Source organism: Asterias amurensis, chromosome 16 (genome assembly GCF_032118995.1).
Source record: "Asterias amurensis chromosome 16, ASM3211899v1".
Lineage (NCBI taxonomy): Eukaryota > Metazoa > Echinodermata > Asteroidea > Forcipulatida > Asteriidae > Asterias > Asterias amurensis.
In genome coordinates, this window is record NC_092663.1 from 11,545,178 (window position 1) to 11,564,289 (window position 19,112).

Genomic DNA, 19,112 nt, shown 5'->3' on the forward strand with positions numbered 1-19,112 from the left:
CCTTTATTTGTACTGTCATTAAACATCTGTAAGTAGCAATAATTTACCAGAGGGTTTTGTGGCGTTCGTTTTGGTTTCATTTATTTCTAGGAGCAGGAGGAACTGATGCGGCAACAATCACTAGGATGTCTCCGACTAACGGAAACAGGTAAGACTGATGTGACTTAGACCAACTAAAACTACTTTGTGACTAATACAAATTAATCTTTTTAATCAAAGTGGTGGTAGATTTGGATTAAAGTGTGTCTTGGGTATTTCAGGTGGTTTGTAGTATTGAGTAACAAAGTAACCCCACCCTCCCATTCAACCCCACCCCACCCTCCTCACCCCTCCCCTTACTGCAGCCTACCAGACAATGGGAGATTTTTGAAACGCTGGCGGCAGCAGACATACCGGTCCCTTTATGCGGCTCTGAGCGTGTGCACAAATGCTAAAAGTATTGCGCGCGGCGGTCTGAGCGTGCACACTACTTGTGAGAACTGTGAAAAAAGAACCGTTCAAAAGTCTCCCATTCTTGATGGATGTTTATCTTACAGCGACCATTTTGTTCTCTTTCCTGCAAAAAACCTATGAGGCTCGGGTCTGGAAAGTAGACTGGCACCTATATGTATGGTTAGTGACTGGCTAGGGGTCTACTGTGGGAAACTAGACCAAAATGGCCGCTGTGAGACTACATAGTGCTTGCTGTGCATCAGTCCATCAACATGTGGCGTTAAATTGTACTTAATGATTGCTAAATGCAAGCTTTTGAGGAAGATTGTATTCGTTTTGGTCACATTTAAGTTGTTATAAACGTTATTTGAATGTTTGATTGTTTGTATTTTTTTTATTTTAGTTTCTACGTGAAGAACAAAGTTGCGAAGTAAATTCTTTGAAAAAAACTTAACAAACAATTCAGAAGAAATTTCTCATGTGACTTTGATGTGTGGTATTGGGTACCAGAACTCAATCCATTGGGTCTCATTTCATTCGAACTATTAAGCACAAAACATTCAGGCCTGGAATTAACCGGAGGCCACGGAGGCAACAGAGGCCATAGCCAAATTTCTTCAAGCCTGTAAGCACAAAACTTTGCTTATCATGAAATGTCTTCCTTGATAAAAACAGGATTACCAACCAAATTTCCATTTGTTGCATATTGCTTGATACTGGTATTCAGGTGTTGTTTGTTTATCCTGAAAATCACGTGGCAATTTGGTTGGTAAACCTGTTTTTATCAATGAAGAAATTTCTCGCTTTTTGTGCTTACAGGCTTTATGAAATTGGGCCCTGGTCTTGACTTCGTGCCCATTCAAAAGTATGCCATACACTTTTAGATTTTACAATGGAAATGCCCTTTGCAAAATGAAAATTGCCTTGCCCTCTCAAAGATGAAATTCTGAGGCTTGAATATTGCTTTAAAAAATTGTGCTAAGCCATTTCAGCGGGAGGAAACCAGTCACAAACAGTTCACATCATGTGACAATTTTTGGCTGGTAACTCGTTATCGCTAAGCTTGGTTTCATGTGCTGATTGAGTTTGAATGCAAATGGGACCTGATGTCTTGTGGTTTCCGAAGTAATGTGTGACCCTGTGAGCTTTGTCGCAGTCCTTCCCTTTGAGATGTTAAAACTGACCCCTTGATGTAGCATTCCCCACCCCCCCTCCCCTCCTAATACATTAGCACTCCACACACACACACACACACACACACCCCACAATCACACACCTCCGTCTGCATTCCCCCAAACTCTACAGAAGCGTTACCCGGTACCCGTCCGAGTAGCCATCGACCGCTCTCTAGGGCCCAGAGCTCCCCTGCTGCCGCCTCTAACCTTCCAGGCGTACTGGGAGCGGCCGACCACCACCATCTTCATCACCCCCATCACCATGTCAAACACTTTTTCACGACAGGTATGCTTAGCTCCCTACTCTATACTTCTCATGCCCAACTACCCCCTCTCTATTTCCCCCCTCAGTTAAGCCCGGTTCATACTTCCTTCCAGTGCGAATGCGATACAAGTTTTGACGTCACAAATTCCCAACGAATAACTTTCGAAGAGTTGAGCTCAACTCTTGCGAAATATTTGCAACTAAAGTGTTGTGCTCAACTCCTGCGAAATATTTGCCTCCGAAAACTGAGCTGTGACGCCAAAATGCGTAACTGCGCTGGCAGGAAGTATGAACCAGGCTTTTAGCTGTTGTTCATTTGCATCAGTGTAGTAGTGGTATTGTTATTGTCGGGTTTGTGGTCATTAGTTAGTCTCTGATTTAAAAAATAAAAACAAGTTGTGTCTGGTGGTGATTTTTATTAACACTCTTGCTCTTAACATTTTCTTTGAACTCGTTTTAAGTGAATTTGTCTTTATTTATTTAATAGTTTGGAGTTGAACAAAGAAGAACAACTCACTAGTAGAGTGGGACTTGAACCTACAACAACAAGTTGTGTCTAGTGGTGATTTTTATTAACACTCTTGCTCTTAACATTTTCTTTGAATTCGTTTTAAGTGAATTTGTCTTTATTTATTTAATAGTTTGGAGTTGAACAAAGAAGAACAACTCACTAGTAGAGTGGGACTTGAACCTACGACCTGCAGATTAATATGCCGGAGGTCGGCACATTATAGTGCCGACCTCCGGCATATTGTAGTGCCGGCACACAGGAGGGCCGTAGGTTCAAGTTCCGGTATATTAAATTTTCTTTGTCAAACAAATAGTTAATTACAAATTTATCCAGTCAGTTTCCCTAAAGGTTTATTACGTTAAGTTCATTTTAAATAATTTTGGTTTAAATTGCATAAATTCGAAGGTCCTTTTGATGTAATTCTCATAAATAAGTATTATTTCTTAAGTCCAATTTGAGCTTTCTTTAGATAACTGAGGTTCATATTTGTTGCTGTAATTCCTTGATTATGTCTGTTAGGGCTTGCCTACGACACATTGATGTTGAAGCATCAGTGTACGTGTGGGAACAACGCGACTCATCCTGAACACCCTGGACGACTTCAGAGCATCTGGGCTCGGCTCCAGGAGAGGGGGATTGCTTCCCGATGTGAGGTGAGAAAAGATGGCTCTTATTTGGGTTTCCCATAGAGTTATATATAAGAACTAGAGAGCGCACTGGCCTATATCAGGCCCCGGCATGCGCGCAGGCGGCCATTTTTTAAGTTGACAAAACAGCCATCTCACAGCATGTGTTTGTGCGGCCATTTTGTAATGTGGAACAGCATCGCGTGATCTATGAGCGTTCAATAAAAAACCCTTAAACGTGTATTTCATATTCAACACGCGTACAGAATTGCGCGCTTGTAATTTTGCGGTCCCGTCGCGTTTGTGCAAGCAGCATCACCAGTGTGCCCTCTAGTTCTTACATATAACTCTATGGGGTTTCCAGTCCTATGGTACATGTTCTCTTGAGAAATTTCCCACCTTTATCCAAATCCAGACTTACGGTTATGTTTGCTCATTTCATAAAGCCTGTAAGCACAAAAACTTGCTAAGCATAAAAAAGTATTGCTTAGCAGAAACAGGTTACCAGCCAAGTTACATTAGGTTTGCGTTGTTGAGGCTGGTGCCCCACTCAAATTGTTCTGAGCAAAGACATTTGTCAAGCACTATTTTCTGCTAAACAGTTTTATGAAATTGGGCCCAGGTTAAAAAAGTTTCCATTATTTTTTCTTGAAATTTGAAATGAACACATGGTTAAAATAGATACGCACAAATAACTAAATATCTAGCACTTTCCAAGTTTTGAGTCTAAAGCGTATGTTTAAAAGGATGGTTTTTGGTTGATCCTAAATTGACTAATAACAAGAATATTTTGTTTTCTTTGACTTGACAGCGTATAAGGACCAGAAAAGCAACATTAGATGAGCTACAATCTTGCCATAGGTGAGCTTCTTTTCAACTTTTATTTCCTTCGCAGGTTCCTACTCTTTTTATACAAAAAAAGCAGAGGAAGAAACAAGGTTTGCCCTTAACTTATTCAGTGACTGGCCAACGGGACCAGCCTGTTTGTCATTTCACTAGTCCGCCAGCCTTTGCACTGGTCCACATCTTTCATGACAATCTAAAACAGTGCTGCCTCTCTTGCCTGGCACTTTTTTTTTTTTTTTAGTACATGTAGTTACATGTACCAAACGTGTACCTTTCCTTTCAAGGGTTTTCATTTTACTTAATTAATAATGACTGTTCTTCTTTATTTGTTTCAGTGAGGGATATGTTTTATTTTACGGCACCAGCCAGCCCAATAGGTCAAAGATAGACAGCAAAAAGAGAGGTGAGTTTGCCAGGTTTTCCCTTTAATGTGTTATTCACGACTAGAAAGGAAACAAACAATGTTTAATTTTAATCTGAAAACTTACTGATTATGAAGTTCATACTAGAACCTTTTTTTTTCTGTGAAATATTTCCCTTTGAAATTAAATAGATTTTGAAAACACCTGTACCTGGAAAGCTTAAAGATGTAAGAGTTGATTTTTGTTTCTAACTGGCACCCCGAACAAAGATATTGACAAAATAGGGAGACCGCCAACATAGGGCTAGATAGCTAAGTTGGTAAAGCGCCGGCAGATTAGTCCGGAGGTCGTCGGTTCAAATCTGATCTGGTCAATTGTTCAACCCCAAAGTCAGTTGAGTTTAGTTGCTACACCCCAAAATCTTAAAGGAACACGCTGCCTTGGATCGGACGAGTTGGTCTATAACTGAGCGTTTGTAACTGTTTTTTATAAAATGCATATGGGTGGAAAGATGTTGTAAAAATAGAATAACATGATCCACACAAACATGCCTCGAAATTGCACGGTTTTCCTTTTACCTCGTCAACTAACACGGTCGACCATAAATGGCCGACCATAAATGACCGTGTTAGTTCGAAAAAGGAAAACCACGCAATTTCGAGGCAAACTTGTGTGGATAATTGTATTCTACTTTTAAAACATCTTTCCAACCATATGCATTTTATAAAAAACGGTTACAAACGCTCAGTTATAGACCAACTCGTCCGATCTAAGGCAACGTGTTCCTTTAAATACCCCAGACATTTTTTATTTTCCTATTGGTGGAGAGCAAAAAAAGGGCATCTAAATGAATGGGAATAAAAGAGTGGTGACTCGTTCTTGAATTTCGTTTAAAACATTGCAGTGTCAGGGCCTTGCGATAAAGGACCTCTCCTTCGGCTCTCGGTCCCTTATCGCACAGCTTTCGGCTCGATCTTTAATCGCTTGGCCACGACCCTGCCGGTTTTAAACGAACATTCGAGACCTCGTCACCACTCTTTCTTTCACTTAATAATAATAATATCATAATAATATTGTACTTATTAAGGACTTTGTGTTTACATGCTGAAAATTGTATGTGGTTTATCACTATTTTCTCTTGACTTGACAATGGATTAATCCCCTTTTATGATTTATTTCACAGCCTGTATCCCTAAGCTGAATTTCACCTGGTTGCAATGCGGAGGCCTGGGAGTGGACAACGATACTGTCTGGAATGATTTACACTCGCCCAGCGCGGCAAGGATTGTAAGTAACCCTTTCAAATTATAGTTCACTCTAGCGCGGACTGTCCAAATGACCTCTTTGTACAACAACAGGAACAGTGACGTTAAATTCAGTAGGGCGCCCTCACCTAGAGGTCAATAGGAGGTTGTTCATTGGTCAATATTGTGCGCAGCGCGTACAAATCCGTGCGTCTCGATTGTTTCGTCACCGTTTTTCCTCTAAGATGCGCTGGATGACGTCAATGCACAAGGTCCATTGTTGATATACATACTGCCAGAGTTACCTGTTACATTCAGTTTTGATGTATGATGTTTATATTAACGTAATCTGTCGATGTTGACTTTTGATGTTTAACTTTTCTAACTATTCTATGCGTTCTATATTATCGTTCTATATTACAATTGTTTTCTATGTATATTTTGCGTATTTTGTTGTGTGACTTGTATGCATAAATGGCCCAAAGAAGTGTCCCACACAGGGACACTTAAGTTCTATTTTATTGTATTGGTTCGTTTTCAGGCATGATGTTCTTTCCTACTTTAATTTGATTTCTGATTCTTTGACCCTCAAAATTGTTGTAAAAAGCCTGAAAAGTCTAAAACCTATATTCTTATGCAGTGTAGGTTAGCCCTTGTACTCGGTAATGGTTCCTACTTTTGCAAGAGCCAAATATCATGCTTGTGTTATAGGGTTGACTGTGAACTAATAATTTAATTAATAATTTATTTACTATTTTTCGGGTTTTTTTCTTGCTTTGTTTTCCGTGTTTCTTCCTTATTGCTCTTGTCTAGGTTCGTCTGGTTTTGATACTTCCATTTCTTTTTTTATGTCTCTTGCCTTTTTTTGTAGGACCCCAACGGAAATAAGCCTAAAATAATGGCTTTTTGGGGTTTCTCTTTGGATAATATTCTGCTGTCTTTTTTTTCTTTTGTTCCACTTTGGTTTATCTTATTTCATTGTCTTTTCTCATTGTGTATGTATTTTTGACATGTTTTATATCTGAACAAATTCAATCAATCAACCAACTGTGTAGTAGTATGTACCACATTAAATATGATGTTGTAGAGTGAAATAGTTTTATCATTTAAAACCAGAATTGATTGCTCAGACAGTAAGAGTGTTTCTTTCTTTGAACTGTCCCTTCCATCAGGCGACCGGCTCAGTTATCGAGCTGGCCTTCAAGGTAGCGGCTGGTGAGCTAAAGAACGGCCTTGCCGTGGTGCGTCCACCGGGCCACCACGCCGAGACGTCTCAAGCCATGGGATTCTGCTTCTTCAACTCGGTGGCCATCGCCGCCAAACAGCTACGCCTCAAACTCAAGCTGAACAAGATCCTGATTGTCGATTGGGTAAGTGGATCTCAAAATTGTTTCATAATTTTGGTGTCAATTGAGGGTTTTTTGAAAAACGTTGGCTTGGGCTCTGGCTCCGACTCCAGGCTCCGTCTGCTGTTCGAACCACCAATGCGTTCAAAATACATGACCTACAACCTTTGCAATTCTAGTGGAGTGTCTTACCAACTAGACCTCCGAGATTGCTCAATAGCTAGAGGCAGTAGTTCAAATCCTTACCTGCGGGTACCGCGACGATTGAAAGGGGTTTGATACCTTTTGTAGATCAATTTTTTTGGCCATGACATGAATCCATACTCGCAGTGAATGAAGATGTTTGTTATATAATTTACCTGTAGAAGTTTCAGCTTCATTAGTCATCAAGTTTTTGAGGAAAAAAAGGTGAAAATCACAGAGCAAAGTTTTCAGGAGAGTCACGTAAATAAATTGTACATGCTAAAATATATTTCGTCTCATTGAGACAAAGTAGTTTTTGTGACATTGTTTCTCTCATTTCTCAAAAACTACAGCATCTCAGCAAGTAATATTTTAAGGCAATCTTTCCCAACATCATTTATCTTTAAACCGTGTGAGTTTAAAGCCATTGGACCCTTTCGGTACAGAAAAAAAAAAAAAAGTTCACAGATTTACAAATAATTTACAGGGTTTACAGAAGGTAATGGTGAAAGACTTCTCTTGAAATATTAGTCCATGAAATGCTTTACTTTTTGAGAAAACGGTAAAACAATATAAATTCTCGTTAACGAGAATTACGGAGTTGTTATAAACACATGTCATGACACGGCGAAACGCGCGAAAACAGGAGTGGGTTTTCCCGTTATTTTCTCCCGACTCCGATGTCCGATTGAGCCTAAATTTCCACAGGATTGTTATTTTATATATAAGTTGTGATACACGAAGTGTGGGACTTGGACAATACTGTTTACCGAAAGTGTATAATGGCTTTAATGTCAATCTTTGAACTTTTGTGTTTTGTGTCCTACAATAAGTACCCAAACCCTTTAACAGATTAATGAATTAAGACTTGATTGTACCGTACCATACAGGATGTCCATCATGGTAACTCAACCCAGAAGATCTTCTATGAGGATCCTCATGTTCTTTACATCTCCCTGCATCGGCATGATGAGGGCAACTTCTTCCCTGGTACTGGGGCCCCTGATGAGGTAAGCCAAGATCCTAAGGAAGGCGTGTTTTTCTTTTCTCCCTTTATACATTGAAATTAAATTTTGATTTTTCTGATTTAAAGGTAGTGGACACTATTGGTAATTACTCAAAATAATTATCATCATCAAACCTTTCTTGATTATGAGTAATGGGGAGAGTTTGATAGTATTAAACATTGTGAGAAACGGCTCCCTCTGACGTAATGTACTTGTAGTTTTCGAGAAAGAAGTAATTTTCCACAAATTTGATTTCGAGACCTCGGATTTAGAATTTGAGGTCTCGAAATCAAGCATCTGAAAGCACACAACTTCCTGTAACAAGGGTGTTTTTTCTTTCATTATTATCTCGCAACTTCGACGGCCGATTGAGCTCAAATTTTCACAGGTTTGTTATTTTATGCATATGTTGAGATACACCAACTGAGAAGACTGGTCTTTGACAATTACCATTAGTGTCCAGTGTCTTGAACCAAAATATTACTCTCTATCACATTTCGTGGCCCACAGGCCATATTTGGACGTGATGTACAATTTTACAGCTAAAAAAAAAAAAAAAAACCTACTAATTGCTCAACATTCACATTGATTTTGTTGTCATATTTTGTTTCAGTGCGGATGTGGTGCTGGCCTCGGTTACAATGTCAACATTGCCTTCCATGGTAACCTGGACCCACCCATGGGGGACACTGAATACCTGGCTGCGTTCAGGTACGTAAGGGAGATTTGTGGATTTAAACATGGCGTAGCTCACGGTTACAAGAGGGCGGACCCTGGGTAACCCAGGAAAGCCTACAAATAATCTTGATGCTAGCTCTAAATATCTAGTTCAGTTGAATCTCACCAAGCCTCCCGGACCATTCAACAAACTTTCATACATTATTTATAATTTTGTGAGAAAAATAATACTTCAAATAACCCTCCATGCCCCTAATCCTTGCCTTGGTGCCCCAGAGTGTGGTGCATCAAGCCTGCAATTTATGATTTCGCACAGGCATTTGGACTAGCTCATCAAGCTTGATAAAAATCTAGGTTTGACCTGGGCCCACATTACTTCAGTTTGTGTGTGAAGTTTGAGTCGTGAGTGTATTCAGTCCTTGGTGTTTCTAGGCCAGACTTATGAATGTATTACACCCTTCATGGCCAGTATTTCAGGGAGGGTATTTGGCAAATGTGAATATGTTTTAAAATGCTTGCGGTCCTAGGTTCCCCCCTGTTCTAGACCCAGAACCACCCAGATGTTACAATTCAGGAGGTTTACAGACTCTGTGCATTACAAGAAAGACAAAACTTCAGATTTCCCCCAAAATGTGAACGATTTTTTCTCCCTTTGGTTACTGTTTTAACTTCTTTCAAGAAAATTTGAAAGCCCAAGGAAATGTTGAGAAAATCCTGAACTCAGGAGTTTTCAATCACATGCCCTGCTATTTGCAACAGTGTTTAAAAAAAATTTGTTTCACTTGCAGGTCTGTGGTGCTACCCATCGCCAGGGAGTTTTCTCCCGATGTGATCTTAGTGTCTTCTGGTTTTGACGCTGCTAAGGGACACGCCAACCCCCTTGGAGGGTATCTACTCACCCCTGCATGTAAGTTGCCACAAGAATTCAGCAAATATTTTCAGGCAACGGTGGTAGACTCTGAGACCCTAGGTGGAAGCAGACATGAAATCCAGTGCAAGAGATACATGTATGGTTCGGTTTGAAAACTGTCAAAATTGAGAAATTTGTATGTGAAGGTGTGGTGGTTGTTCGTGTCTGTTGAAACTAGTGAATGAAAGTTTACTTGTTGATAAAACAAAGAAACACTTTCCACATTTCTCATACTTGTAAAGCGCTGTGGTGCCCAGTGTACATGAACGAGCACTCTATAATTGCCTGTTATTATTATTATTATTAATATTTCTTCAGGTTTTGGGTACATGACGAGACAGCTGATGACCCTAGCAGGAGGTCGTGTAGTACTGGCCTTAGAGGGGGGTTACGACCTTCCAGCGATCTGCGATTCCTCTGAGGTCTGTGCTCAGGTCCTCCTGGGTGATGAGGGACCAGCCCTCAGTGAACAAGCCCTGAAGGCTGTGCCCAATGACAAGGCCTTGGAGTGTCTGCACAGGGCCATCGAGATCCAGTGTAAGTGTTTGAGTTTTTGAACCTCCCCCGCCTCCACTTGTTAATTGTCCAGGGATGAGATTTTTTAGACAGGGGCCGATTTCACAAAAAGCTAAGAATGATTTTAAAAGCAAGTCAATCGTGTGATGTCATTATACAAACCACTATGATAGGAAGTTATTGTCATTTAATTTTAAATTTTGAATGTTTTTTATTCCTGTGTACTTTTCTATGCTTATAAAGGTAAATCATCTTGATATACCCGTTAGTTTTTATATACTTGTTAAAGACACTGGACGCTATTGGTAATTGTCAAAGACCAGTCTTCTCACTTGGTGTATCTCAACATGTGCATAAAATAACAAACCTGTGAAAATTTGAGCTCAATTGGTTGTCGAAGTTGCGAGATAATAATGGAAGAAAAAACGCCCTTGTCACACGAAGTTGTGTGCTTTTAAATGCTTGATTTCGAGACCTCAAGTTCTAAATCTTAGGTCTTGAAATCAAATTTGTGGAAAATTACTTATTTCTCGACAACTACGTTACTTCAGGGGGAGCAGTTTTTCACAATGATTTATACTATCAACCTCTCCCCATTACTCGTTACCAAGAAAGGTTTTATGCTAATAATTATTTTGAGTAATTACCAATAGTGTCCACTGCCTTTAAAAGCTTTTTGTGAAGTGCCTCAGAGCATTGTACCAAAATAAATATAAGTGTACTATTATTTTTATTATTGTTCCTCCCCTTTTTTTTACAGCTGAATACTGGACCAGTGTACGAGCCTTGGGACCTCTTGTTGATTGTTCAGCCGTGGAGTCGACCCAGCTTCTGCAACGGGAGAAGGATGAAGCCGATACGGTGTCTGCCATGGCTCTGTTGTCTGTCCGCCAAAACGCCAGGTAAATCAAGATAAGATTCCACTCATAAGAATGTTCATTTTATTTATCAGGCCTGTAAAAAACTGTGCTTTAAAGCGGACATCTGCTTTGTTATTGATCAGGATGATTTTTTGATCAGCCTAGTTACTGGATTCATGGGATGCCCCAATTCGACCAGTGTAAATGCGTGAAGCGCGCTCACTTGACGTTACACGATCATTCTTACATCATTCTAGTTTTTCAGCTCTTTTTTTAAGGGTCCACTCACAAGCCTGATTTATATCGCTTCTGCTTTAACTGTGCTTGCCGCTAATATTATGAACTCGTTGTGTCATGTCTTATGTTCATCTGTCCTTTTGTCTGCTTGTCTGTCAGTTTGTTTTGTTTATTTGTCTGTCTGGCTGTTTTTACAAGCCTATGCTTACCAAAACGGCCCCATACTCTATTTATTACACTTATGTTTACTCTTACTTAATGATATGTTTGCTTTATACTCCGTTGTACATGTAATTGTCAATATTTTTTCATGAAAGTATGGGATTAAAATGTGTATTTGAATTGAATTGAATTTACAATTTGGAAGTCATTTTCTTTCTTGCATTTACGATTAATGTTGCATTTATTTGTTTTATTATAAGCCCGTGTACAAATGCTGTTTTATTATTTTGTTATCTGGATTTCAATTGTTGCTCTCTATATACCCATATTCTACTCTCCTATCCCCGGCCCCTTTCTCCTGCTTTTTAATTTTTTTATATTTTAGTTTCAGTCTGTTCATTTATAATCTAGATAACCCGTTACCTTTTCTTTTTTAGTATATAATATTGAACTATCCTTTTGCTCTTATGATTGCCTGTATGATTGCTGCATATTTTGGTTGAATAATTAATAGTAATTAAACTTAATTTGTTTATCAAAATATGAAGTCTTTTGTTGGTTGTTGTACTTTAATTTGTTGGAAGATATTTTAAGTTAACATTTCTTGACAGAAATTTACAGTCGTTTCTTATCAAATTTAAATTTGTTGATTCCAATTTAAAGCTGTTTTTATTTTTTTATTTAATGTGTTGGATGATGGATATTCATAGTTTAAATTTGCTGATAGGATTTAGAGTTTGGGTTATATATGTTTGGATTTTTAGGTTAACTTGTTAATAGAATTTTGAAGTTTAAATGTGTTGTTAGAAATGATGAGTCGTTTGTTTTTTTAGTTAATTTGTTGATATAAATTGTTAGCTAAATTGTTCATTGATTACCTTGAATTCATACTTTGATATTTGTTTTGTCCTTTGCAGATCCGAACCGATGGAAGAAGAAGACTGTGAAGCTAAGTCATAGTCTTGATGCCAAGGTGAAATATCAAAATCAAAAAATGGCCTGTCCGTTCTCTGATGTTTTGAAGAACACAGCTTGCCACCTTGTAACTGCAGTTTGGCAGTTGGCAGTCTTACCGCTGTTTCATGCACAACAGTCATGACGAATTAACGAATTCAAACAGCAGTTGGGTGAAACACCAGGACTGGCTGAGACTGAGTTATGGATTTACGTGGTCCAATTCTTGTGGTGTACTTGGCGACACGACGACACGAAAAAATACGCCACTAAGCAGGGGAACCACAAATGGAAAAAAAATAACGATCCATTGTTGGTTCTGGGCGCAAAATTTTTGGGGACCAAATTATCCTTCTCCAATCCAGGTTCTTCCCACAAAAAAAAAAGACCTGACCAACTTGGGAGTTGAAATGCATCGTGTTTTTGAAACACACAAACCTATTATCTGTAATATTTTTTTGTTTGTTTAGTTTTTTGTGTGTGGTGTTTATAACAATTAAATGTAAAATAAAAATAAAAAATCATGTTAAAATGTGATGTATCGATATGCTTCAATGAAAAAAAAAACCTCCACAATTCATAGTACATGTATTGCTGTTAAAGAATTATAAATATATATATATATATATATATATACTAAAACAAGAGTGTGTACGCTGTTCTCCTTGGTGTTTATATATTCTACTATTTTCTGGCCGTGTCTGCATGTAAATGCTGCAACTCTTGTGTACAATATGAAGCCACCTCCAGCCTCCTGCATGTGAGAATAATCCTGTGAAAAGCGAAGAAAAATCAACGAAAAGGCAGTGATTTGAGGGGAAAAAATGTGTATAGACATAAATGCTATTGTACAGATATCGTAGTTTTATTTTTGTTCCGTCAAACGAGGTCGGCCGAGTGGCGCTTATTTCGGAGATGGACCATTTTACTTTTTACAAATAATGATTTCTGTGATATTTTTAATCCTTCCGCCATTAAAAAAGAAAGAAATAATCACAGAATGTAAATAATATGACAGTGAACTGTCCGATTAAATAAAATGTACTTTTGATTGGAATCCATGTTGCTGCTTGGAAAGCTAGATAAACTAACTAAAAAGTTTGTAATAATTTACTTGCAAAAAAAAAAAGTACTAAAATAAAAGTTATAAGATGTCAGTAAGTTTGATCTTCCATATCTGAGGTGTGAAGAAGTATGGAATCGTTCAATCCAGACACTGTTTGTTTGTTTGTTTGAATGATCTTTCCATCAAGGGAACTCTGCAAACTCCCACAAAGGGATATAAGCACAAAGCTGGCAACAGCCAATCTCCCTCATACATACAAACATTGGTTTAACGTTTATGATTGTGAATTGCACAAATCAAGAAGTTGTGGTTCAGTAACTAGACGACAATATTTATTCTAGTCATTGTTGTGAAATCAGCGTTTAGCTGGGGGATTCGAACCCACAACTTTGTGATTGCAAGTCCTGCAGTCTAATGTGGAGGTTCATTGAACTGTTGTCTGTTGTCCCCTGTTGAGATTTGAAGGGTTTGCCCGTAACTTTGTCAGTGACTGGTCACCAGGACCAGTTAGCTTGTTGTTCCACTAGGCCACCAGCTTTTTCTCCGATCCATTATTTGAAATGAAATATGGATGCTTTTCTACACCGAACTAGCCAGCCGGATTACTTGCGAGTTTTATCTGGCATTTGGCCAGCGGAGAATGGTGGTTTGTTGGGGGTTAATATCGCAAGCCGTAGCTTTCATGCAAAGCCTGCCCCGCTTTTCGTTGAGGTGCTTGTACAGAAAATACTGCAAGTTCCAGCTGAGTAAAAGATGAGTGGGGAACCAGTTACAACTGGTATCTGTCACATGCAGTTTTAGCTGGTAAACATCTTCCTGGTTTAGCAGAATGGTTTTGTGCGTGGCTATTTGTTTTTACGCATAAGAGTGGCTCTTTAAATTTTTGCCGGGGTTTGGTTTTCATCTATAAATCTCACTTTGGAATTGTGATTTGTGCATTGGCGGTAAGCGGGGAAAAATTAAAGGAACACGTTGCCTTGGATCGGTCGAGTTGGTCTTTGAAAAGCGTTTGTTATAATATGCATATGGGTAGAAAGATGCTGTAAAAGTAGAATACAATGATCCACATAAACATGCCTCGAAATTGCACGGTTTTCCTTTTACCTCGTCGACTAACACGGTCGGCCATTTATGGGAGTCAAATTTTTGACTCCCATAAATGGCCGACCGTGTCAGTTCGCACAGTAAAAGGAAAACCACGCAATTTCGAGGCAAACTTGTGTGGATCATTGTATTCTACTTTTAAATTATCTTTCTAATCATATGCATTTTATAACAAACGGTTACAAACGCTTTTTTTATAGACAAACTCGTCCGATTTAAGGCAACGGTTCCTTTAACAACGCAAGTTGCTTTTTCAGTGAAAAGGGCTTTGGAACCTGCCGCAAGCAATTGACTTTACATGGCATGTTCAGCTGGTAAAATGGGGAAAAATTTCTAAGAGCTTCTTAAAGCGGACAATGGTGCTTGAACATTTTCTGCTAAGCGAAGAAACAAGCGGGATACCAATCACAGATGTTACATGTGATGTGGTATTTGAGCTGGTAACCTTATTCTGGTAAGAAGTTTGCTTGTTCTTAAAGCAACTGTATGAATTTGTTGAGCAAAGTTGCGCTTATAGGCTTATGAAAGTGGGAACGGCTGTCTTTTGCATGATATATTAGTGCTCTTTGTTTTAAAATGAGAAAATTATGGTGCCGTCTTCATGTTCGATCTGTACATTTATTATTTTAAACTTTTTGTGATTATGGTACAACGTGCGAAATCAATCATTGGGCTTTGTTCTTGCAGAAATATATTTTAACAAAAGTGAAATATTTGATTTGTGTGCGTGTGTGTGTGTGTGGGGGGGGGGGTGTAATGTTAAGATAATAAACTTAATTATTTGAAGTAAAATTGGTACCTACTTAAACATTGGTTTCCACGTAAAACTTCTTTTCTTCTATTGCCAGGAATTTGTTGATTTTAATTGATTTCAGTTTTGTTATGCAAGTCCTTAGTTTTCTGTTTTTTTTTTATTCCTGTCTGTCTATTCATTGTCGTTGTTACAACAGCTTTTACAAGATTTCTTCAGTATATTATATAGTCTTTATGAATTGTGTTTGTTCTCTTTTTTTTCTCTCCCTTGTAATCTTGTAAAGTATTACGTTTTCAAAAACATTCAAGTTAATGTTGTGAATTGTCGTGACGGAAGACAGGGTTTTGAAATAGTGGTAGGCCTTTTCATTTTAAGCGTTGACTAGAAAAAAAAGTGATCAAAATGTTTCACTTGGAATTTTTTTTACCTCGTGTTATTTTTGTCAAGTCGCAAGAGTTGTTTTAAAAATGAGTCAAAAGTTGCTTTTAAAGGCAGTGGACACTATTGGTTATTACTTAAAATGATTATTAGCTTAAAAACTTACTTGGTAACAAGCAATGGAGAGCTGTTGACAGTATAAAACATTGTGATAACAGCTCTCTCTGAAGTATTGTAGTTTTCGAGAAAGAAGTATTTTTCCACCAATTTGATTTCGAGACCTCAGAATTAGATTTTGAGGTCCTGAAATCAAGCATCTGAAAGCACACAACTTCATGTGACAAGGGCGTTTTTTCTTCCATTATTATCTTGCAACTTCGACGACCAATTGAGTTCAATTTTTCACAGGTTTGTTATTTTGTGCATATGTTGAGATATACCAAGTAACTGGTCTTTGACAATTACCAATGGTGTCCGTTGTCACCTAAAGTTCATTACATTACTTCAAAACAATATCTGCAACAAGTCTGTTACGGAAAAACAAAGTTGGTTTTTGGTTTGTTTCCTTTTTGTGAAATTTGTTGTAGGTTTCCAATTGAGTTTTTCGAACTTTCAGCATACGAAGGTACAAAAACAATGTCGCAGCATAAACATTTCATGTAATGTGAGTGCTTCTAATTGTAGACTTGTTCCCCCGTCTTTGTCCTCGGGGGGACAAAGAGGACAAAAACAGGCACTAGTTTTTACAGACTCAATGATTTCATTTGATACAATAATTCGTGCAGTGACGTAAGCTTTCCTTATCTGTGTTTTGATTGGTCAGAGGTGATGGTTGTCAATTGTTGAAATTAAAGATGTTAACAAAAGGGATCCATATGTTTTGACACAGTGAGGGCGCCTTTTCGCTTAACCAACTTGTGCCTGTGACGTTACAAAAACGAGGTCCAAACAATGGGAGAACAAAGAGAAGTCCTTGACTAACCGGGTCGACAAACAAGTAAACTGGGCCTAATGTCACAAAGCTGTTTAGCAGAAGGAACTGCTTAGCGTGGTTTACCAGTTGAAGCAATGTGAACTTGATGTCATTTTGGCTGGTAACCTGTTTCTGCTCAGCATGATTTTTTTGTGCTTAGCATGTTTTTGCCCCGGTTTATGAATCACTTAAAAACATGCGTCGGTCATAAAATCTACCTTGTTAATTGCGCCCTCTAGTGGCAGCTGATACAAACTGCAGCAAACCAGTTCACATCTGGGAAGCAGACTAGCTTACAATCTCCATGGTTTAAAGTAATGAAATAAAGACGATGGCCCACTAGTTTTTTAAAAATAAGTTTCAGCTTAAAAAGTCTAAAATGTAAAAGGGTGAAAAAACTAAAACATTAACAAATGATCAGCATTACTCACTATTTTTAAAATGTTAGTGACAACCAAAAACATACTTAGATAATAATTTGCTGTGAAGTTGATGTAAAAAAAAGAAAGAGTAAACTTACTTAAAAACCTTGTAGATACATTTTTAATAATGCGCCTCTGCTATGTGAAGAGAACAATATAAAAAAAAAGCATATACATGTAGTATGTTATAAAAATATGATTGTATCATTTGTGTAAAACATTGACTGAGATGAGCTGTGGTTCGTCCAGTATTACGAGTTTGATGTGTGTGCATCAGTTTTGTTTAAACGGTTCCCTCGTTGTTTGAATGAGTTGTTGCTATGGGAACAGGCATGTTGTTTCCGATGTACTGTAGTCAGTGTACAATGTTGGCCATGTATTTTGTATACCACTTGTGTGGCTGAAAAATGTAAAAATTAAAAGACCCGAAAAAAAACAACATTGGAATCTAATTTGAGTTTTTTTTTAATCTTTTTTCGTCAAACACTTTGATATAATGGGCACATTTTTGTTCACATAAGTTTTAGAGAATTTCCTCTGTTTGGCAACCAATCCCCAATTCTATAGAGGTGTCTATCTGTCTATCTTGCCTATGTTGCTCCACTACAGACGGAAGGCCTCTTCATCACCATTCCACCTTGATCTTTCTTGTGCTTGTCGCATCCAAGTGACGCTTCCAAAAATGCTTTGATGTTCTCCATCCAACGCCTACTTGGTTTGCCTCTTTGTCTCGTTTGTGGTCTTGGGATTCATTCTATTATACAGTGTCCATCTGTTTTGAGCTGCTTAAAGCCATTGGACACTTTCGGTAAACACTGATGTCCAAAGGCCCACACTTATATCATGTATCACAACTTATATATAAAATAACAAACCTGTGAAAATTTAGGCTCAACCGGTCATCGGAGTCGGGAGAAAATAACGGGAAAACCCACCCTTGTTTCCGCAGGTTTCGCCGTGTCATGACGTGTGTTTAAAATAAATCCGTAATTCTCACTTTCGAGAATAGATAATTGTTTTAATGTTTTCTCAAAAAGTAAAGCATTTCACGGAATAGTATTTCAAAAGAAGTCTTTCACCATTACCTTCTGTAAACCCTGTAAGTTATTTGTAAATCTGTGGACTTTTTTCTTTTTTTCTGTTCCGAAAGTGTATAACGGCTTTAACGACCGTTTTTGTCTTTGCTTGCTTGTTTGCTTAAGTCGAGTGATGTCCTCAAATCACGATGGTTCCCCAAGCCTTCCTGTCCCCCATTGCTGACTTGAAATCTGCTGATTCAAGTCCTGTGTCTATTTTGAGAATGTCAGAGTACGTTAGTGCCGGTCTACCAGGTTTCCTCCTCCCATGCTTAGGGGTCCACAGAACAATATTGGACACTGGTTCGTCTTTGCTCCTGTAGCAGTGGCCAGCAAAACGCATCCTTCTCTGTCTGATTTTTGCTGAGAGTTTGGGTAGGTCCCCATATAGGACTTTGTTGGTGATATGTTGACTCCAGTGGATGTTAAGAGCTGTTCTTAAGGCACTCTCATCTTAACAAGTAACCTGTACAACCCGTACAAACTTGTAATGAACGAACACAGAGGGCTCTGCCTTCACCACCGACATCTTGCGGGGAACAGAATTACAAAATGCCCTCTATGTTTGTTCATTACATACAGTTTTCCGTGTACATAGATCTGAACGTTGGTTTGAGTGTACAGGCAAACACCATTGTCTTGGAACCAAGAGTATTCTAGCTCAAGTAATTAGTTCTGCCATTATGAACCTGAAATGGCATTGGAAAAACTCCTATGATAGTTCCTTGTTGAAACATTTACTATGAAAGCATACAAGTAACACACACTAATGTTTTCTCTCATTATTTACGTATTTTAATCGGACATTACCAAAAACAATTCCAGTTTTACGTGAAGAACATATATCTCAAGATAGGACCCCTCCCCCCCCCCACCAATTAACCACATATCCATGTTAACATGACAATCAAGTTTCAATCAAGTAAGATTCCAACAGTGAGGAACACAACAAAGTTGATAAGTCATTAGACAGGGTAAAACACACAGTCCTAATGTTTAATGTCAAGCCCAGGTTTAAGTTGTCC

General features: G+C 38.4%; 1 protein-coding gene across 10 annotated transcripts in view; it reads left to right on the forward strand.

Annotated features, from left to right (window-relative positions):
- LOC139948695 (histone deacetylase 4-like) overlaps positions 1 to 17,440 on the forward strand; it is an 81,742-nt gene extending 64,302 nt beyond the window's left edge. For 9 of the 10 annotated variants that reach the window (XM_071946948.1, XM_071946949.1, XM_071946950.1 and 6 more), the window contains 13 exons: positions 91 to 148; positions 1,738 to 1,893; positions 2,903 to 3,036; positions 3,821 to 3,870; positions 4,191 to 4,258; positions 5,401 to 5,504; positions 6,634 to 6,831; positions 7,881 to 8,000; positions 8,611 to 8,708; positions 9,464 to 9,582; positions 9,904 to 10,122; positions 10,862 to 11,003; positions 12,278 to 17,440. In XM_071946948.1, coding sequence (XP_071803049.1) covers positions 91 to 148; positions 1,738 to 1,893; positions 2,903 to 3,036; positions 3,821 to 3,870; positions 4,191 to 4,258; positions 5,401 to 5,504; positions 6,634 to 6,831; positions 7,881 to 8,000; positions 8,611 to 8,708; positions 9,464 to 9,582; positions 9,904 to 10,122; positions 10,862 to 11,003; positions 12,278 to 12,320 — 1,509 coding nt within the window. In that variant the 3' untranslated portion in view covers positions 12,321 to 17,440. The remainder of the gene's footprint in view (positions 1 to 90; positions 149 to 1,737; positions 1,894 to 2,902; positions 3,037 to 3,820; positions 3,871 to 4,190; positions 4,259 to 5,400; positions 5,505 to 6,633; positions 6,832 to 7,880; positions 8,001 to 8,610; positions 8,709 to 9,463; positions 9,583 to 9,903; positions 10,123 to 10,861; positions 11,004 to 12,277) is intronic. The other variant, XM_071946952.1, reaches the window with a different exon arrangement.
- The last annotated feature ends 1,672 nt before the right edge of the window (positions 17,441 to 19,112 follow it).